Source organism: Aulonocara sp. 'chitande type north' Nkhata Bay, linkage group LG23 (genome assembly GCF_057382095.1).
Source record: "Aulonocara sp. 'chitande type north' Nkhata Bay isolate Kocher_YH1m ecotype deep benthic linkage group LG23, A_spYH_male_GT1.1, whole genome shotgun sequence".
NCBI lineage: Eukaryota > Metazoa > Chordata > Actinopteri > Cichliformes > Cichlidae > Aulonocara > Aulonocara sp. 'chitande type north' Nkhata Bay.
The window spans coordinates 31,254,109-31,277,196 of NC_141365.1; the positions used below are offsets into that span (position 1 = coordinate 31,254,109).

The window sequence follows — 23,088 nt, forward strand, 5'->3', positions numbered from 1 at the left end:
CCCGCTTTCCTCAGGCAGCGCTTCCTGTAGATGTCTTGGAGGGAGGGAAGCTCACCTCCAATTATCCGTTCAGAGCACCGCACTACTCGCTGGAGAGCTTTGCAGTTGTAGGCGGTGCTGTTGCCATACCAGGTGGTGATGCATCCAGTGAGGATGCTCTCAATGGCACAGTGATAGAAGGTCCTGAGGATGCGGGGGCTCATGCCGAATCTTTTCAGTCTCCTGAGAAAGAAGAGGCGCTGCTGCGCCTTCTTCACTGTTTTGTTTGTGTGTACTGACCACGTAAGATCCTCAGCCAGATGTACTCCAAGGAACCGGAAGCTGCTCACTCTCTCCACAGCAGCGCCGTTGATGGTGATGGGGGTGTGTACTTCTCTGCACCTCCGGAAGTCCACTATCAACTCCTTTGTCTTTGCGACGTTGAGGGTGAGATGGTTGTCTTGACACCAGTGGGTCAGGGCGCTGACCTCCTCCCTGTAAGCCGTCTCATCACCGTTGGTGATAAGACCCACCACTGTAGTGTCGTCCGCAAACTTCACAATGATGTTGGAGCTGTTAGTGGCTGTGCAGTCGTAGGTGTAGAGTGAGTACAGGAGAGGGCTCAGTACACACCCCTGTGGAGCACCAGTGTTCAGTGTGATGGGGGATGAGGTGATGCTGCCCAGTCTGACCACCTGGCGTCTGTCAGACAGGAAGCTAAGGATCCAGCTGCAGAGGGAGCTGCTCAGTCCTAGATCCTGCAGTTTCCTGTCCAGCTTCGAGGGAACGATGGTATTGAATGCTGAGCTGTAATCTACAAACAGCATCCTCACATACGTGTCTCTCTTCTCCAGGTGTGACAGGGCAGTGTGTAGTGTCAGGGCTATGGCATCATCAGTGGACCTGTTGTGGCGGTATGCAAACTGTAGAGGGTCCAGTGAGTCAGGTAGTGCAGAGCAGATGAAGTCCCTGACCAGCTTCTCGAAGCATTTGCTTACGATGGGGGTCAGGGCTACAGGTCGCCAGTCGTTCAATGAGGAGATGGTGGAGGATTTGGGTACAGGGACGATGGTGGCCATTTTGAAGCAGGCTGGGACTACAGACAGAGAGAGGGAAAGGTTGAAGATGTGCGTGAACACTCCAGCCAGCTGAGCCGCGCATGACCTGAGGACGCGGCCGGGAATCCCGTCCGGACCAGTAGCTTTGCGTGCGTTCACCTTCCTGAAGCACTTCCGCACATCCTCCTCAGACACAGTGTGCGCACTGACGTCCACTGTGTCTGAGGAGGATGTGCGGATTTATTTATTTATTTAAAAAAGAAAAAAGAAAGTTGTGTTTTCAAACTTGGAGTTCAAGTTATTTTTACTTCCAATAGTGTTAACATACTACACAGGTCATGAATAAGATTTTTTTTTAATTTTTCATTGTAAGTGGGCTAAAGCAGTTAATTAAAAGTAGTCTAACATAAATGTAAATGCTGTAATTTGATTGTTTTAATAAACCATGTAACTTGGATGGATTCGATGCTGGCGTGACCACAGTGCACACGTCTGCTGTTGCTCACAGTGGTCCAAGGGACCGCTCAGGGAGTTTGTGTGTTGCTCAGACACATGAAAAATTAGAGGGAACATTGCCAACTTTATTATATAGACTTTGCCAGCAGAAGCATCTTATTTAGTGACATTGTCAAGGAAACAAAAACAAAGGTTTCCAGCACAGTGCAGGCATGCTCAGGAAAAAGAGTATTTAGCGTGTTTTGTCCCAAAATAATGTTGATTATTTCATTGAGTCATTTTATGTATATGTGAGATTGCCTCTTGAATTAGTGCATTTTGTTAAAAAAGCAGTCAAACAATATTTTTTTATAGTTTCTGCACAAAATTGTAAATTTTATTCCTGAATTGGTTTCTGCACATCCAGTTACCAGCTGAGATGATTGGCTGATTGAATGCCGCATTGTCTTTTTAGTTAATTTTTATTGTGAAGTAGAATTGAACTTGATAACCATCTTCAAGTTGGGCGTTGCGCTTTTATATTCAGCATGCAGCAACAATACGTCATGCTGTTCTTTTGATTTAGCACATCAGAAGAAGTGTCTACTCTATTTCAGCAACATGTTAACAGACATTACTTTAGCCAGTGATGCAGAACAACATTTTCTTTTCGAGAAGCAGAGCTGAAATAACTTACTGTATACTCCCCTACCAATGTGAAGTCATAAATATTCATGTGTCAGTTGATAAAAGAGTGGTTTCTTCCCCGCAAGCATGCAGCGAATGAAGCTCTGCTGACCTGCTGCAGCTCCCAGTCTCCAGCGTATCATCAAAGCAGACCATAGATGAAGATGATGGTGTATCGAGAGAAGGAGGCTACCTGCTGAATGGCTAATCAACCTGAGGGCAAAAACAGCTTGGTGACTAGAAGAATGTAGAACATTTCAGGAAGTGATCTCAAAAGTATCCACATATGAGTCAAGGAAGCTTTTTATTGACTATATTTAACATAATTTAAAGAAAAATTCTGAAAAGATTCAATAGAACAGAAAGTTACTTACAAACTAACAAAGTTGTAAAACCATTCATGCTGTTTTTCAAATGAAAATATAAAGCACAGTTGCATAACAGTTTGAGTTCCATTTTTGTAATTTCCTTGGCACATTTTCACCATTTGTTACTTTTGTTTGTTGCTTTCTGTCATGGTTTGTGAAATTCACTTACTATAATTTATTGCGGTTAAAAGTAGTTTGCAGCCTTCCAAAATGAGCTAAAGCTGTTACCAAAATTTAAAGGAACTTCCATAACATGCATATACTTTGTTGAATAGATATCAACTAAACTTAAATATAGAGCCAAGATGGGGAACATCAGCCTGTTAAGTCATTACTAACACATCATAACTGCTGTGCATTATTATATTTGGCAGCATGGGAAAAGGCAAAGCCTTTTGAGCAGTAGGATAACAATAAGACATGTCAAATATAAAAGAACAGCAGGAAAAATCGAAAAATAAATACCATACCCCTGGAAAAATGCTGACCCCTAAATGTTACAATATGTGTCTTAAGCAGTGTTGGTCAAATTACTTGAAAAAAAGTAATCAGTAACTAATTACTGATTACTTCCCCCAAAAGTAATCCCGTTACTTTACTGATTACTTATTTTCAAAAGTAATTAATTACTTAGTTACTTTTTAAATACCCGATTTACAACCTGAATAGGTGATAAAGCGATAGATCTTTCAGCCCAATTCTACTTTTTCTACATAATCCATCATACAAAATGTAATCAAATGGAAAAGTCCATTTTTAAAACTTGTTTTATTAGTTTTAATCTTTTAACTTTATGCATCAAGCAAAAATGTAATTATATGCAACATTCTCTGACTGGAAGAAATTAGTTTAACATTTAAAGCTATTTTCTGCACATTCCAGCACATAAAATATTTTTTGTGTTTACACTCACTCTTTCAAATAGATGCAAGTAAAACACAGCAGAAAATAAATAAAGTCAAACACTCAGCGGTTCTGTTGCTCTATTTTCACCTGTAAAGCAGGACTGGGGGTAGGCGGAGGTTTACCCTGGTGCAGGTGTGCCGCGGTCAGTTGAAAAATCCGCGACTTTCTCTGTGAGTTTCCCATTACGTGGTAGCGCACTCGGTGCTTGCTTGGAAGTTTAGGGGTTTTTTTGCTGTAAAAAGAAGTTTTGTTCCCACGCACAACGGACGCTAATGTTTTTGTCACTTTTTATGAAATCAAACTCAAAGTAAGGTCAGTACTTCCACGCTTTAAACACTGCACACTCATACTCTCTCCCACAATCAATATGTGATCCATTGTTGATCTGCACACAACTGTTGTTACTAATGGCGCACTCGCTTACGTCACTGTCGTGAGACATTCTCGCAAAAAATCACGGTTTTAGTAACGCAGTAACGCAGCGTTCCTACGGGAAAGTAATGGTAATCTAATTACCGTTTTTTCAATAGTAATCCCTTACTTTACTCGTTACTTGAAAAAGTAATCAGATTACAGTAACACGTTACAAGTAACGCATTACTGCCCATCTCTGGTCTTATGTGAACTTAAGACAAATTTAAGACAATATGTTAAAACCCAGAGAAAGTCCAGTACTGCTAGGTTCAGTAAGTATAAGCACGACAAAGCGAGCCTGTATTGTAGTGGTTAACACATTCACCTAACACAAATCTGCGAATAAATCTACAGGAGGAGGTGTATGTGGAACTATGTACTGTGGTGAGCTCTAATGAATAAGGAAGTAGCTTTAAGGGGCTACTAAGCTAGTTAGCTTAATAGGTTGTGGTAGACAGATTTTGTTGCCCTTGATTGGAGCCAGACTGTAGAATGTATATGAGGGACAGATGTCAAGTTTGAAGATGAAATCTGCATGGTTCCTCCTCTAGCTCATCTAGCTTCAAAAATGATTTTAAATATATTCATGTTTATGGGACAATGACCCCCCTTCTGGCTTGATTTGTGACCTGTGAACACATTCAGTCACTGAATTTAGTGTCTACTTTTATAAACCATAAATTACAAAATGCACAGCAAGAAAATAAGTACATTTTCAAAAAACTTCTTTCCAATAATTCCACTTTCCAATAATTTTTGGATTAGTTGGTTCAGATTGTAGTGTTCGGCACTGTCATCTGCCACTTGTATTCGTTTTTAACACTTTAACACAGATTTTCATTCATCTCTGACCCAATAGCCACAGCAGCCAGTTTCTATAGCAACCGATGATGATGTAAAATGGAAATAACTTCCTGATTTTTTTTGCCTGCATTCTTCCTCAACAAATCCAATTAATTGTGGGTTCGCTCACTCAAACACGAAGCCCCACAATTTTCTCCCTTTGAGCTGTCAGTGAAACTACTGGCTGTGTCCTTCAGGATCTCTTACATGATTTTGCAGCAACATCAATCAAAACTGCTTCGCGTGCAATAAGGGAATATAAATACCCATCTCTGTTACATTACATTCCCAGTTGTAAATCAGGGCTGGTTTGGCTCCAACTTGTGTGTTAATCTAGAAAACGAAACAAATCCTGAATAGAGAACCCAGCAGGGGTCTCGTCTCAAAACACTGACTCACTTAATTTGTAGTAGGTGTAATAGAGTCATGACATTAACCAAGAAGATTTCACAACTTCTAAACACGGGCTATCCTGACTTTATTGAAGCTAATTAGAGGGCTAACAGAAAACAAGTCCTCCAGCTCCTGCATTTAAAATGAGTCATCTTTAAATATGTTTTCATGTATTCTCACATTGGTGGGCATGTCTGTGAACCTCGCATTATCTCGCCCAAGCCTCTGAAGTTTCAAGCATATGACTAATACATGAAGAATTCATAAAGCTTGCCAGATTCTTTTTGGATGCTTAAACCCTGTTGCTGATTTGCTCTTTTGAAGTCTCCTTGCTTGGCAGTTTGTCTCATTAACAGGCCTGTTTCAACAAGGCCCGCTGATGTGGGAGCGTATTGCATAGGAAAAGAGAGGGGAGGAGGGCACACACTGGAGAATAGAGATCTATTGGCTTGGAAATCAATGGTTATCATGTCAGCCAGATGCTTGCTCATCTCACTCGCAGAGTCAGAACTATTGGAAAGGACTCATAGTGTTTGATTATTGCTTAGGCCATTTTTATCCCTGAAAAGCTCTCTGCACCTAAAATGTGTGTGTGCGTGCACTCCATATTGTGTTGATTTTACAGACAAAAAAAGGAGATTTTCATTGATTTTTTTCTTTGTTTTTAGGAGAAACAGTACATAGACAACATGAGATAGCACATAGATCAGACACATGGAACTGTAGATGTACCGATGTATTTTTCTTCATAGTAATACACACTGGTGCTGTTAGTGTAACTGATCTTTAAAAAAAGACTACAGAACAGAAGCATTGCTTCATTTCTGCACTGATGCCTTGTTTTGATTAGAATTCCCTATCCACAGTATGTTTTTTTTTTTAAAAAGGCAAGTCTACCTGCTTTACCGCTGTTCTTCATCAAAAAGCAGCAGTTTAATGAGTCCTGAAGCTATTTTTAATATTTAATTTCATCTTTGAGTTGTTGGGGGGGGTTAGATCTAGGTGGAATAAGTGTCCTCTGGATGTCATCACTTGGAGAACAAATTCCTTTCATTATCTCTCAATAACTTCCAAAACCCCCAACTGAGGAGCTGTTTACATTTTTTGAATATTAAAAACACGTTTAGCTTGTTTTTTTGTGAGACCTTTCAAGCTTTTTCAACCCTTTCGACGTGATCAAAGGGAAAAAAATCTCTTTCGCAGCTGCCAGTTGCAGTACCTGTGAAGCAGGTTTTTGTTTGGATCCTAATAGCAAGCGTCCCCATTTTTCAGCAATTTCATCATTCATGTGCTCCAACACCTCTGTGTGGGTAGCGTTGGTCTAATGTTTTGTTGATCCTCTTCTTAGAGAATAAATTAACTTGCTCAAATATCGAGATGGCGGTAGAATTAGAGAATTGGAATGAGTGCATGTTTGATCACACAGAACAAATTTTCAGTTTTTAATTTGCTGCATTTGGGGCATTTTGTTTGTTTTAATTTAATGCCTTCTAATTACAAGCAGACCAGATCTTGTAAACACACCGGTGGCAGCACATGCCTCATTTTGGTAGCTCGTTGTGGAAGAAGCGAAATTTAGCTTCTATAAAGCTAAAACCTTGATTTAAACCTACACATCAGCCTGTATCCAGGTGTGCTGGATGTTATCTGGATGTTAACACATGATGGACATGATTACACCGAGTATTTCCTTTACCTCGACTGTGCTCACGCTGTAATCGGATGAAATTATGCAAATGCAGTAGGTGCAGTTGGTGGGCTAATTGATAAATATAGCACGTCCTCATCGTGTTGTCTGGACTTCAGTCGTTTTTACTATTTTCCTCCCGTACCTTTTAGATGGTCCTCGTTTAGAAAAGAAGGGAGAAAAAAGAGAAGGAGGAGGAGTTTGGTGACCTTTCAACATGCAAAGCAGACTTTTCATCAAGAGAAGACAGAGAAGTGGAGATAGCATTGATCTTCTCCTTCAGATGTGATGGGATTGATCCAGTATCCTTCCAGCCTGTGCTTTTGCTTACCCACAATGCATTTCTTCATGCATGGTGCATGAAGTATCTTTATAATTTGATAATAGATAGGAAATAATTTACATTATAGTTGCCTAAAACTAAACCAAAAATTAAAAAAAAGCTAGACTAAAAAAAAAAAAGCAAATTAACTGAAATAATTTTGTGAGTTGGAAAATGAATTAAACTAAAATAAAAAGATAGAGGTAGTATAGTTTATGACACCTTGACTGATGACACATTGATAAACATGTTTATTGAGACTCTGAATGGAAACAAACCTGTGAGTCAACAGCTTTCAAAAGGCTGTGGATGTTTCTGTGTTTATTTTTTGTGTTACCTCTGATTTTACCTACTGTTTTTTCTCAGTCCTGCCTCTGACATATGCCCTCCATACAATAACTCTGAAAAACACTGAATTGAAATAAGAAAATTTAATTTGGAAACTAAACTAAATTCAAAACATAAAGTCAAAATGAAATAAAAATAAAAAGAAGTAGAAAACACAAACCCATAAATACTATACAAACAATACAACAAAAGGCCACAAAGATACTTTAGGTGGTTCATGGACCTGAATTCAAAGCTTAAACCACAGACATCAACAACAGTACTGCAACTCACTGGTTCACTTATTCTAACTCAGTGGATTTCAGGTAGTGCACTTAATTGATTTTCACCTATAGTCGTCAACTGCCCAGCAGAAGCAAAATAGAGGAGTAAATGTTCCAAAGCTCCAATAAGCTGCTCCAGACATGATTAATCACTTACTGTGACTAGTCAGGACCACAGCGGAGCAGTTACAGTGGTAGTCAAAGTACAGCGTAAATACAGGCTTGTGAAACGGATTGAGATGCCTGATAAACATGCTTGCACCATGAAGCTGTCATTCCCTTGTGACGAAGAAAAGCCTGCTCTTCCTCCGCTCTCCTTTCACTGAATGACAAGATGACAGCCCTCAGGTGATTGCATGACAGGGGCACACTACATGTTCCCGACAGCGCTCACCATATACTCTTGATAAAGTCATCAAGGCCTCTGCTGTTTACCAGCATGCCAATGCAGCTGCTTGTGGAAGATTAGCAAAGCGTGCCGCATTTACGTGGACACTGACTGATGCATGTCAGTTAGTTAGACAGATATAACCGCATATTTTAGCAAAGGAGAGTACATGCAGTGGCAAAACATGCAAAAACAAAGAGGAATTTAAAGGGAACTTCTAGTAGTTTGGTATGGTTTGTGCAAAAATATATGACTGAGAGTAATAGAATCTTTGAAGTCCTGTGAAATGGTAAAATGGTAAATGGCCTGCATTTGTATAGCGCTTTTCTAGTCCCTAAGGACCCCAAAGCGCTTCACACTACATTCAGTCATTCACCCATTCACACACACATTCATACACTGGCGATGGCAAGCTACAGTGAAAAACTAAGTACACCTTTACTGCTTCCATTGAAATTATGAGGATAGGTAGCAGTTAATTAATTGATCATCAGCACGTGTGAGCACCTCTATAAAAGCAGAACGTTTGCAGAGGGTGCACACGTGTAGCTTACAGGTGTGTGCTAACACAGTGCTGAGGAGGAAAGACATCAGTATTGACCTTAGAGAAGGAATTATTGCTGCCTATCAGTCAGGGAAGAATTATGAGTGCATTTAAAGTCCATCGTTCTGCAGTGACAAAGACAATTACAATTCCTCCCCACACAAGAGCTACAACTCAGACTACAGCTCCCAGTTAACACGTTGTTGTGATGTTAAAGTTCATAACAGTAGCATTAGAAAAAGGCTGAATAAGTGTGGTTTGCCTGGAATGCTACAAAGAACATGAAGCATGGGTCAGGTTTGCTTTATCTAAACAAACCACAAGACTTCTGGAGCAATGTCCTTTGGACAGACGGAACCAAAGTGGAGATGTTTGGCCACTTAGGTGAAAACCAAACACGTCATAGCTGCTGTCAAGCACAGTGGTGGATGATTAATGCTTATTTAGTAGCCACAGCACCTGGGCACCCTGGGCATGAACTCCTCTGTATACCAACGTATTCTAGAGTCAAATGTGAATCTAAATCTTGGCTCAAATTAGGTCACACAGCAGTGCAATGATGCTAAGCAGAGCAGCAAATCTACAATAAAATGGTTGAAACTGAAAGTCCAGACTTTAACCTAAGTGAAATGCTGTGGTGGGACCTAAAGAAGTAAATAAAAGACCACCTACAAATCTAAATGACCTGAATAATACATTTTGTATGAATAAATGCTCTAAAGAGGATTGGACCAAAATTCCTTCACAATGATGTAAGAGACTGATGCAGTCTCTTACATCATGCAGATGAGGGTTATATACAGTGAAATGAGGTACGGTACCATCGTGACTGTTTGAAACATTGTTATCGGTAAAATGAAATCATGTTGGACACATCTGTTCATTCTTGATTCTGATGTCCAAGCTTTTCTGTTGTATGGGCACTGAAGCAAATAAATGTTCACTCCAAAGTCAAATGCATCAATCTTCAGGCCTCTGGTTCTATTTATCCATCTGTTTTGTATATATATGAGTCCCAGTTTCTCCTTTCTCTTGAATTTAGTGGTGTCAGGTGGCCCAAAAAATACATCTGAAAACTCTTATTAGAAATCAAGATCCAGGTGCTTTAAAAAATACATAAACCATAGGAGATGAACAAAAAATATGTAAATATGATTTGTGAAGACATTTTAAAGATTTGTCAAAGGGCGTCCTTGTCGTATTTCACTTTGATTGCAAGAAAAGTGAAAGAAGCACTGCGTAAATAAATACGAGTCATTTGTAGCCCTAAAAAAAGAGTTTGCATTTGCATGTCCATCAAACCACAGACCTATAAAATCAGGGCAGCAAAGCACTTCTGCTTTTGATTCTGCAGAAATTGGCCTGACAAGAGGAACAATTGTCAGAGCTCGAGCGCTTGACAGGAATAGTTTATTCACAAAAGGAAAGCGTTAGTTTTCACAGCTGTTTTTTTTTCATGTTGAAACACATTTTCTGTCTTGCCATTGTTTATATAGATTTAACGGAGCATTTCTGAGGCACACAATAGAATAATGGCCTCACGTCAGTGTATTCGGTTCCTTTGTGGGGGTTTTTTACCAAAGCTGGGTCAAAATGTTATTTGAAATCCCCACGGGATTACCAGCAGAAGTAGCGTTTTTCCAGCGCTTGCATACAGGCCACTCGCAAGGCCAATTCAATCCTCATGAAAGTCTTTTATTTGCTTCTTGTGAAAATCCTGCACCATGTAGCATTATGAATACTGAACGTTTTGCTAGATTATAGTCCAATTTTAGCTTTCAGTCCGGATTGATTTGATTAACTCTCAGGATCTAATAGCGCCATGTGTTATTTCCTTTTTTTCTTTTTTTGTGTGTGTCTGCAGTCCCTCCAGTGTTGTCAGTGTTCCAGCAGTCCTTCAATGCCACAGCTGACTACCAGGAATCTGTCACCTTTACTTGCATCACTTCTGGATCTCCGGACCCCATAGTCACATGGCACAGGTAAAGTTCAAAGAGATATTGGGATTGGGAGACATCCAAAGAATATTGATGCTCCCTCAAGGATGTAGGATAGGTTTATCCCCAAGTAGACACCCGAAAGTGCTACCCTAATATGATTTCATTCCAAAACCATGAGAATTAATCTGCTGATATAGCAGCGCCTACACTTATGGGAATGCTTCCCACAAGATTCTTGGAGCCTGCTTTCGAGGATTTGCTCCCATTCAGCTCCAACAGCATTTGTGAGGCTCAGTGTTGATTTTGGGCGATAAAACCTGGCTTGCATTGGCGCCCCAATTTATCCCATAAAGTATGAGCTGAGCTCTACACGAGCCCACTCTTCCACTCCAGACTGGGAAAAAATGGCTGTATCCATCTAAGAGAGGAAATGATGTTGAACCAAATGATTAAGGCCATCATACACAAAAGGTTCAACTCCTTAAATAGCCATATATTCAGTTAGAAAACATAAGGGACAAAAACAGCACTGCTTGATTGATTACTGGATTGAAGTCACTTAATTAAGTCAAATTTAACCTTAATTTTCAAATAATACAGGCTATTATGTTCCCTACTACCCATTCGTGCCTATGTACAAATGTGTATATATTGTTTTCAGAGCAACTTTCTTTCATAGTTCTGAGGAATTTATAGTCCACCCTCGCACATTTCCCTCAGCAGCCACACAGTAATATCCATGGCACATAGCAACAGAGCGAAAATTTGCACCTAAAGAGCATTTGACACTCCACTATCCTCTCTACAGCTTGACATCGAGCAATTAGCTTGCACCCACTCGGCAGGCAATCATAACAAGCTCTTTGCACCTGAGCATCTATTGATAACACTTTATTGTTGTTCCATTGAAGTTTTTAGTGTTTGCTTAAAATGGTGTCGTCCCCCCCCCCCCCCCAGTTTTCCTTATTGGAACTTACTGGAAAGAGTAGTTTGTGGATGCTCATATTAAACACGTTTCAAGTAATGAGGTCCGTGCATGTAAAAGTAATCACCAAAGCTCTTTTTTGCCTGTTTTTGTCTCTGTGTGATGTCACTGAGAATGAATATCCCTGCCTGGTCTGTGGTCAGCTCAGGCTTATAGATCTGACCCTACCCACCTGCTGTTTAAACCATCTCTATATTTAAGGGGGCTTAAAGGCCCAGTTTGAGATAAATGAGGGTTATTTTGAACTCTGAAATCACGCAAAGCTACTTTAATAGAATCCTAGAATAAACATAATAAACTGAAAATAAGCCTGTAGTATCTTCTCTTGAGACATGATGTCTTTATAAATGTTATAAACAATCCAAACAAACATGACTTACAAGTGACCTCATGGCTCCTCATAATTGCTATATTTTGTAGTTAATTTGGTAAAATAAATACTGTGGGCTTGGCAACGTTTCTAAAGGGCAAAAAGAGGGCAACAATTCAACAACATATTAGTTTAGTCTTAAATTAAGATATTTTGGTTCCCCACTAGAGTTTGAGCTCCACCATTTACCACGTACAAATGGAAAATGAAATAGCTGCAACAATTTATTGAAATTTGTGCAAACATACATGGAAATAAAGTATAAAACAGAGTTTGTGCAATTCTAACATCCTTGAAGCTCCACTTTTGGTGTGACCACCTCTGTTCTTCAGCACAGTCTGAACTCTTTTAGGCAGGTTTCTTGTCATTTCCTTAAGTAGTCTTCAGGAATAATTCTACCGGTTTCTTGAATGACATTCAAAGCTCTCCTTTGGATGTTTCTGGCTCTAGGGAGGCCAATCCATGACTGATAGTGCTTCATTGTGTGTTTTTCTATCCAGGTATGCTTTACTGCATTGGCAGTGTGTTTGGGATCATTGTCATGCTGAAAAAGGAAGCTAATGGCAATCAGATGTTTTCTAGATGGTATTGCATGGTGAATCAATCAATGGTCCTTTTCTGTGTTCATAATTTTATGGATTTTGACAAGATCTCCAACACAAATAACTGAAATGCAACTAAAACCAAGACAGAGCCTCCACTGTGTATTACAGATGGTCATAGACACTCACTGTTGTACCTCTCTCCTGACCTTCTACATACACATTGATGATGATTTGAACCAAAAGTTTCAAAAAATTTGGATTCATCGCTCCACATTTTCAGTCCAGTTCTTGTGTACATATCTCAGCCTTTTATCCTTGTTTTCTCTCCTTAAGAATGACTTGACAGCCGCCCTTCCACTGAGATGATTTCTGATGTGGCCTCAGTGAACAGTAGATGGATCAACTGAAGGGCCAGATACATCTCTCAGATCCTGCGTCAGGTGTTTGCTGGAATTTTTTCTGTTTCTTAAGGAAACTGTTCATCTGCTGTATGTAGTTTTTTTTTTAGCCTTTTTGAAGGTAGTAACGTCCAGCAGAACCAGACTCAGGAAGGGGCTGAGCATTATTTGAACTGTAGCAAAGGGCATTAATTAATGCTTTCATAGTCCATAATTATGATGTGGGCCTATGATCTGTTATTATTATTATTGTACTTTTAAGTAACTTGGTCAGTGCTGCGCAGCAGATAAAAGCACATAAACCGATGCTGAGCATGTGCATCAATGGTAAACACAGATGCCTTTATTCATCACCCTAACAAAGAGGTCACATACCTCTCAGAACGCTTACCTTCATCACAGGAGCGCTGCACAATTCTGCAGAAGATGAAGCACAGCGAGGTGAATTCTTCACTCCTGCATTTCATGTGACATCATCTCTGTGAGTAATACAGATGTAATGAGAACTGAACTGTCTGTTTGAAAGAGAGGTTGAATACAGCAGAAAAAAATGAGGCACATGCATCACTTTGTGAAGTACAAACAAAATTTGAAAGGTGACGCACAGCTGGAAGCAGCCTCAACTTTGTAAACCTCATTCATCTTGCTCCCTTGTTTTGGGGCTCCAAAAAAGTAGGAATTACTTTTACTCCGGGGTGTCTTACCTTGGCTTTTCAGCTCTGGAGCACAACAGTGAAATGTAATTTTAATGATTTAACAGCTGGCGTTATATTTTGCAGAATATTTCAGTGTGAAGATGGCAAAGTGCACATCTCCATCCTTACTTTTATATTGAGACAATCCCTGTGACAGCTTAACGACCTCAGTCTCAGTTTTGCTTTAAGTGTAAAAGTGAGTTTTGTTTGACGTTGTGAGTTTTGTTTCACAATAAGCCCGTTAAAATGAGGAGCCTGGGAAATAAGATATCTTGATAGGTTTCTCATAGTATCACAGAATGAAAGAGGCTTAGATACAGAAGCATTCACTCTTACATGGTGCTCACTGATGTGCTGAGGCAATTAAAAATAACCACAGAAGTAAGCGACTAAACCTTTTTCTTAATAAAATTCTCTTGCATGGTCAGATGTGCCATTCACAAAATTTGATGTTCGCAAGATCAAGAAAGGTTTAAACCAAGTCTCAGAGAAACTCAGCGTAGTACCGAGAGCTAATGAGACTTTATTCTTTGTTCTTCTACAGCAGAGAAGTCAAACTCGTTTCACACTGTGGGCCATGCACAGCCCACTTTGATCTTAAGTGGGACGGACCAGTGAAACTCCTATTTCTGTCAGCGTAAAGAAGTTTAATCACACATTTAATCCCTGAGATATTTTAATTTTAAAAAAGAAGTGTAATTTCAACAATATATCTCAGTTTTTCTACATGATAATGAAACGCTGCTTTGGGCTTAAATTGTAAGAAATACACATGTAAAATTACAGAAAAAGTTCTGTTAGCTCATTGCGACTGTTAATTCCAAATAAATTCATAATGGTTTATCTAATTATTTACGTTGGTGCAGTATGACTGGAGGAAGCTGTAAAACTTATGAAAACACATCTAAAAGTCTAAAATGTATGCCCTCCATAACATTTTCCAAACCCTTCCAGTGGGTCAGATTGGAGGCTTTGCTAGGCCGATTCTGGCCCCTGGGCCTTATATTTGATACCCCCGTTCTGAAGTGTTGCGGTTTCAGGTCAGAAGGCAGCCTGTTTTCATTCCCAGTGCTCAGATTCTTCCAGGTTTTGTTTTTGGTTTTTTTTGGTTTTTAAAGCTGCTGGTCTCTCAGAGATATGCCCAAGGTGTATTTTGGCTTCTGCTGGAATACCAGGGGTCACCATAATGGTGACACCCAGCTCGTCACACTTGGATGCTTGTTCAGAACCCCTTGACATTACACTTACGCTACCTTGGGTATCCTTGAGCCTAATTTTTCATCTTGCAAAGTGATTCTTGTTAGGAGCATTAACAGATCGGGGTTATTACACCAAAAAGTAATGCATTACACATAACTCGTTACTTTTTAAAGGTTAAAATGCTATGTTACTTAATTATACCTGTAGAAATTAATTAGAAACACCACTCATCACATTAATTTTGTGTTATTTCGCATAACCACCTGAGATGCATTGGCACACAATTGCCGTTTAACAATATGAGCCTTGTTCCACACACTGGCATCCTGGCCTATCCTAATGAGGACACACACACACACACAAGGTCTTTTTGTAAGTGTTTAAGAATTCACACAAAGCCGAGGGCAAAGTTAAAATGCAGCACTTCAAAGAAAAATGTTACGGCCACAGTGATTCTGTGATAGGAACAGGTGCCGTAACTGCTTTTGTTGCCTGTTGAAAATGAAGCTTTAGATGCTTGGCTGGGGTCAGCATATACTCTGACATCAGTCTGAGTTCTTCACTGCTCACTTTGACAGCATGCTGTCGAAAGTACTGTGCAAAAAATGAAAGCTGGACACCGCTCTGCTATTTTTCTTCCCCTACTACATCAGCTGAAGTCAGCTGATTGTAGCCCAAGTGCACAGAAAAAACATTACCCTTGATTTTGTTTTATCTGAGTACTCATCGTGCAGATAATTGAAGAACTTGCGGTACCAGTTGAAGGTTTGAATGGGTGAGTGTGTCGGAAAGGGATAAGTGAGGGATTACTGGCTAATATGATTACTTGATTTGTTTTTACAGTAATGCTTTGGATTACTGTAATATGATTGGAGTAACTTTGTGTCCTAACATAGCAGGTTGAGGCACTAAAACCTGCTGTGCACATGTATTTTCATTGCTCTGTGGTTCTTAGGCTTGCACATTGGCAGTATGTCATTCGCTCTCAAAGTGTGGGTCATACTGAGATTCTATTTTGACATATTTTGGGGTTTTGTGACACTTTTAGTCTCATGGAGTGTAGCTGTAGTAATGTGGCTTGGCCACTACCCTGCTACAAGTAGATAATGGCACAACCTTGTGCCAGACCTAGACACCTTAGTCTTTATCAGAGGCATGAAAATTGCAAGTTCAACATCACCATTTGAATTAGCATGTTAACTTTGTGCGAGTGCTTTTTAACCTATTATGACACAGTCATACTTGGAAAAAATATTAACAAGACATTGTGAAACGAACTTATGATCTCATTGCCTTTGAAGACCACTCGCAGTCAGTTGCTGTCTTTAAAGCAACTTTGGTACATCAAGAGAGCACTAAGAATCAGTAGGAATCAGTCTGCAGCTAAACGGAGTCCAGTTGGCAATTACTTGCAATCGGCAATATGAAAAATGGCAATTATTTGAGATAAACTGGCAAAAATCAAAACTAAAAAATGAGTAAACAAATATTAACATAGTTGCTGCAGGACAACATTTTGTCCTGACAACCTTGTTTTATATAGAAATAGAATAGATAGAAAGGTTCAAGGTCAAGTTCCATACTGCAAAGAGATGTGTCACAGTACAAGGTCATCAGTGACCAGGCACAGTCAGTTATAGACTGATTCCGTAACATTTGGGGTTAGATACAGGCTTATGGTGACATTGGAGCAACATCCACCTCTTTCTATGAATTGTTTTGCCACTTTTAGCACCATGAAATGAAAAAAGTGCATAACAGAAAAACCATAAAACCATAACACATATCATACGTGCTTTAGCATGGAGCTAAAATACACCCAAACCCCAGTGGATGTCAGTTGCATAATGTACATAATGTGCTGCATGTTTTATTTCAGCATACCATCCTGCGAGGTTTACTTGAAAGGGTACTCTTGCATGCTCCCACTTCACTCTAATGCTCACGTACTATTTTTTTTAATGCTGACTGAATAAAATATAAATCACCTGTCAAGGTCTCATTTCAGCTGACTGCAGATTTTGAACTTTTTTAGTGACCATGGACTGCCAAACATTTCTGTGTAGTCTGTTTCATTTCCCAGGTCAATAAGTCCTGTGTGTCAGTCCCAGACTACAGAATTAAAATGCGTAAATCACAACAAAGGCTTCGGTATAAACAACGCATCACATTCCAATTTAGTTTTTCTTTTGATGCCACCCCTCCTAACTAATTCCAGGCTCTCCCGTTGCATTTCCTGTCAGAGCGAGGTTTCACCTCATCCTCTGTGCATCTTGGGTAATGGACTACCTGTCAGCAGTCAGTCAGTATAATGACATTCAGCACTGCAGCACGCCCTCCACTGTCCATTCCAAAGATGAGGCCTCTCTTCATTTCCTCTTTGGCTCACCAGAGTTATTATTACTTGGCTTTGGTGTTTCCTCTGACGACTTTCAATTATCCTCCCTCTCGCTTTTCCTACAGTACAATGAGGCTGAGCTCACCACGCAGTATAACTGCACTCGTGTCTATTTGTATCTGAGTCTTCAAATCCCCTCATGTGAAATCTCTAAAAAAATAAGAGTTTTTTAGTGGAACAGTAAAATATACACTGTGAATAATACAACAGCCTGAACTGAAGACTTGAGATATATCTGTTCTGAATTTATTACATAAAATAACTTGTAAAATAAAATAAAAAAACAAGATGCTATTGTCCATATTTAACGAAATGTTATTTTTTTTAATCTCTTTTCATACCTTTTCTTTATATTTGCGAGTGGGGCAGATTAATAATGAATCACAACTGAATATGCTGAAGCACATTTGCAAACATCAGATCAGCTTTATCTGTTTTGTGTTCGTTTATGTAAACCCTTAATGATTTTAATTTCGAGAATCTCATCCGTTTATGCTCTGCTTCACATTCACACTGATACATAAAACTATATGTAAGCCTTTCAGATCCCCTGGGCAGATTAAATATTTCACTGAGTGAGAATTGGGGAGAAAAACTAAGTGCAAACCCTGCAGTAAATGAGCCATTTTTCAATTGATAATGAACTGTCTGAAATCCAATTTTTACTTAATTAATGCATAAATTGGGCAAAAAATGGTGACTGTGGCACTCTTGTTCAAGTTTAAACATGCTATCCTACATGAAAACTCCCAGAACATAAACGTCTTACTTGTTAGGGTTCGTTCATAGAGCTTAAATTAAATATAAGTACTAGAAAAGCTCCAATAAAGCTTAGTTATAACAACAAAGTAGAGAAAAGCTGTGTTGAAGCAATAACTTTTTGTTTTATGACAGAAGAAGGGTCTTCACAAGTTATCAGAAGGAAGTAGTAACCAGGGCTTGGATCAAAGGCAGGCCTGTATTTGTTTTTAAGGTTTTTTAAGTAGTATATTTTCACTAAAAAACTTTCCATTTGCTTTGGTAAAGTTAATGCATGTACTGATAAAACTGCAGAGCGCAGTAAGTCACACATAATAAAGATCAGTTTGGATCTCTGTAGAGATCTTACTTTTGCCAGAGAGCAACCCAGAAACTGCTGCACCCATGTTCTCACAGTTTACTTAAACTGACACAGACATGAACAAACATTCATTTTGTCTGGCTTTAATTTGTTTGCATCAACCACTTCCCAAGTGTTTATTATTATTAGAGACACAGCTTTTAACTGGCTGCAGTTATTTTATTTGAGGAAATGCAATATGCAAAACAAAGTCTAGTTAAATCTGCACTGTACACACTGGTTTGTATATGTTAGTTTTAAAGAGTCCCTTCCAAATTTGTCCTTTTTTGGCATTTTTATTTATTAATATTCATAAATAGCACAACAGTATTATCAGTTTTCATAGTAAGAATGCTACCATGTTACCAAAGGTACGTATTTACAAATCCAGGACATGGAGAGCAACATCAGCGATCTTCCCATGTTGTGTCCCCCAGGTCAATACTAAGTTTGTTTTGTTGTAATATCCATAAGCTCACAAGTAAAGTATTGGGCTGTATTGGGTATTCACATACTAAACACAAACTTCAGCTGTCTGTAGTTTGCTGATATGCAGTATAGGAAAGTAGATCTTAAAAGAAAATTCTGGTTACATATCAGAGAATTAAATTTGTGTGCTACAAAATTAAATGTATGTAAACAGGTATTTCCCGTGTTTTGGGTGCCATTGCTGCTTGATCCTACATGAATTCAGTAACTAAGCTAATCTTATTTTTAGCGACTTACAAATGCTGTAAAAGGACCTGTTGTCTAAATCAAAAAAAACAAAGCTATCCCTTGAACCTTTTAGACTACACGCCTGGTTAACTAGCTGCAAATAAACAAGCGGAGGAGGCAGCTAACATGCGTCAGACTATTATGATTTTGTTATGAAGCTTAAATATAGACATGCGTCAATTTATCAGTTTGATTTTTCTGGATAATTTCCCCACAGAGCCCAGTAAGAAAAGACATTAAGTCAGCAATGCATCTCCGCACCACACCGGAGTCATTTAGTGAGCATTGCAGTCCATAAGAAAACATTCACAGCAACACTAGTGAGTGCTGGCAGGCCTGTAACTGACACGATAAAGATGTTACTTTTCTGCATGGCAGAGTTTCACAACTCTGATGACATACAACAAACTATTCATCGAGCAATTGTTATTTCAATTATTGCCTGATCTGTTTATCCAAAACAATCCTTTCATCACACTTCAAATAGTGTCTATAAAAAGTGCCGTCATGTTTTCACCTGTTTACCTGCTATAGATAGAAATAGTTTCAAAGCCGAGGTGTCTGCACTTTGCCTGATTTTTATGGGATCGGTTGACACCCAAAATACAGAGATTATACATCTGTAACATCAAACGTGTACTGACGCATTCATATTTTAGGAGTTCAGTGTCAGTTTTGAGGTAGTTGCCAAATATTTCCACTCCTTACTTATGTGCCTCTGCTTTTCACTCGTGCAGGAAAGGGCAGCAGCTGGAGCCATCGGACCAGTACATTTTGAACAGGCTTGATGGCGGGCGGAGCATGTTAACCATCCGCAACATCCGGCAGGGTGATGGAGGCACCTACTCCTGCAGAGCCACCAATAAGGCAGGATCCCAGGAAAGAGAGCTCTTCCTCAAAGTGTTTGGTAAGCATGCAATCTGAGTAAAATACTATAGTTGTATAAGATACAGTTTATTTATCCTAAATTTTCAGATATTAATCACAACTATTAAAAATAGTGCAAATAATGTCAAAAAGATTAGTAAAAGAAAATATACAATAATATAACAAGATAAAATAGATCCATAAGGTAAGAGGCACTGTGGATCAAAATCAAAATATAATAAGACATGTTCAAGAAATATGAAGGTTTTAGAACAATATATAAAATATTAATAAGGTTTAATTAAATTTAATTTTCTAATTTTCTACAGACACTGGCCACTTTATTATATACATCTCTTCAACAGTGCTCATAATTACGGGTACCACTCCTGTCAGTTAAAAAACGGAAACTACAGACACCTCACCAAAACTGGACAACAGAAGACTATAAAAATTGTCTTAATTTCTTCTCCTGGTAGAGTCAGTCTTTGGTCGACTCACATGAAAGTGTGGTTCTGTCCTGCCTCATATCAATAGTTCAGTCTGTTGGTGTGTAATGGTTTGGGGGACTTTTTCTTGGAACATTTTAGTGTTATTTGAGCACCAACTGATAAGTGTAAGAAAAACCACGTTGTTCCTTCTATCTCCCCAAACCAGGACTAACATAAAAAAATCCCTTCCTATCACTTTAAAGGGTTTGTTTTCTTTTTCCATTATCTGTTATTTGGTGCCCCACCAAAGATTTTAAATGTAATAGCATTACCCATGACAGTAAACAGTGTTTTATGTTGATCCATAAAGCTTTATTGTAAGGACATCCACAAATTCCATTTTATAAAGAAATGCAGAAAAAAATGTCCAAATATGACAGTCGGCCCACACCAATAACAGCTTTATCAAAGTGATATATTTCTGTTAAAAAATAAATATTTCATTTATTGCTTCATATTTCAATTACTGCGCTCCTCATAAAAAATTTCAATTTATATTTTCATAAACCTGCCAGCTATTTCCTCACAGATCGACGTGATAGCGCTGCTTCTAGCTCATGAAAATGTATGGAGATTTGTGCTCAAGTCATCAACATCCTTTGGAGATGTGAAAAGCGCTTGTTCTTCAAAATGCACATTTAAATGAAGAAGTTAAGGGGGTGGGAGGAGTTCTGCTTCCAGGCCGTGTGGTGGGAGAACGCAGTTGTAAGTTAGTTTTATTACCCTTGACAGCACAGGCAGGAGGAAAACAGGAATTTTAAGTTAGACAAGGTGTGTGCAGGTGTGTATGTGCGCTTCACTCGTGTTTAGGCGCTGTAACCCATTGTGAGCCTCATCTTTTTCTGTGGCACTTTCACAGATCTGTTTGCACATGTTTGTTGTTAGGTGTTTGCTTTTATACACTCTAAGATGTTCACATCTGGGGGCCTCCAGGAAACATAGTGTGTCTTTTGGCTGCTCTGTAAAGTTGCAAGAGCAGTCCATGAGCTGTAAAAGGCTGAAGCCTGCAGTCTTCGGGGATTATGTCAACTTGTCCTGCTTTTCAGGCAATGAGTCATTTGTTGCTGTAGAAGAAAATCCATACTATTAAGGAATAGCTGCATGTACTTGTTAGACATGCTAGAAGAGTGGCTCAAGGGATGCTTGGTTGGTCACTCTATTACTTTAGTCTGGACTGAAATATCTCAACAATTTCTCTGTGGATTTCCATTTACTTTAATGACTTTTATGACTTTGTTGGTCCACTAACTTTCCTACCCAGCAAATATTGTTGAGAAGATATTACAGATCACTTTGGAGAATTCTAAACAACACTGAGATTTGGTAAAAAAAAAGTAAAACCTGAATGCTGTCTTCATCAGTTTCGTTCAAAAATAGTCTAGAAAACATATCTTAAATTCTATTAAAGAGTAAAACGGTGTATTTTATCAACAGTTCAACTATGCCAACAATAGAAGAGAAGAGAATAGTCTTTTATTTTCATTGTACATTTAAAACCAAATTGTGGGTGCTCTACGGCAGCTATGTAGGAATAAAATATAAATATCAAACAAACAGGAGATTAGAGCTTAGGCCATTCTTGCCATCAGGCCCGCTGCCCTGCTAATGTTGTTTCCAGTGACAGAAGCACATAATGACATGAGATTTATAAAACTAAATTTGTTATTGTTTAAAAAATGACTTTCAGGGCTAGTCGACATTATATGTCCACATTCTAACATTTCACAACCAAATAAGATTTTATTTAGTGGGGACAGGTTAATTTGAAACTCTAAATTGAAAAGAGGTGTGAATGTGTCTGTGTGTTAGCCCTGCGATAGACTGGCGACCTGTCCAGGGTGTACCCTGCCTCTCGCCCTAAGACAGCTGGGATAAGCTCCACTGCCCCCCACGACCCTGAAAAGGATAAGCGGAAGCGAATGGATGGATGTATGGATAAGATTTTATTTATTTAATTTAGTAAAAATGCCAAGCTCTTTTTTGAGAAAAAAAATCATGAATCACTTCTTCTCTTTTGTTGCGGAAAAATAATTTAAGCATTGAAACCAAACAGATTTTCTGAGATTTATTGAAAGAAAGTTAAACCCTTGCAAAGGGATCAATACAATGCAAACGGGGTTTGTACCAGCGTTGACCAACAGGTAAAATAATAACAGCTCCTTTAAAGCCGTTGTGCGGATACAATCTTTGTCTATTCAGTGGTTGGGAGTGAAATCCTCGCCATCATCTAGGCACCAGCTTGATAATGAAGTGTATCATGGCCTTGAGCAAATCTTAAAGTCATTTGTTTTCCCGTCTTCATACACTCTTTCGTTATACAAGAAATTTACAATTGCATATCAATAGTACGCAGAGGTTAGATGAGGTGAAACAAAAATTTTCCATCACACATTTCAAACAAATTTAGAGGTAAAGGGTGCTTCTTTTTAAAGGTTATAACTAACTGACCTGATTAAGCCCAACCCCCCCCCCCCCCCCCCCCCAAAACAAAAAAACAAAAAAAACAACCGTGAGTTGGGATCTGGTGAGAGTTTCCTCTTTACTAATTATCTACCACCATTATGTCAAAATGTAAATCCATCAAACCTGCAAAACTAATTTTGTTCCTTTCAGATCTGCTTTTTTTTTTTTCTTTAATGGCTTTTAGCAAATGTTGTTGCTAATAGCATGAACGTTTGTGTGATGGTGATTGTTGTACACCTACTAACATGTGCATGTTGTCAGAGCCAACAAACAACTGTTTCACCC

General features: G+C 38.9%; 1 protein-coding gene across 2 annotated transcripts in view; it reads left to right on the forward strand.

Moving 5' to 3' along the window:
• Window positions 1-23,088, forward strand: part of ncam2a (neural cell adhesion molecule 2a) — a 447,190-nt gene that overhangs the window by 332,520 nt on the left and 91,582 nt on the right. For both annotated transcript variants that reach the window (XM_086284341.1, XM_086284343.1), the window contains exons 6-7: window positions 10,500-10,617; window positions 19,720-19,889. In XM_086284341.1, the coding sequence (XP_086140467.1) occupies window positions 10,500-10,617; window positions 19,720-19,889 (288 nt within the window). The remainder of the gene's footprint in view (window positions 1-10,499; window positions 10,618-19,719; window positions 19,890-23,088) is intronic.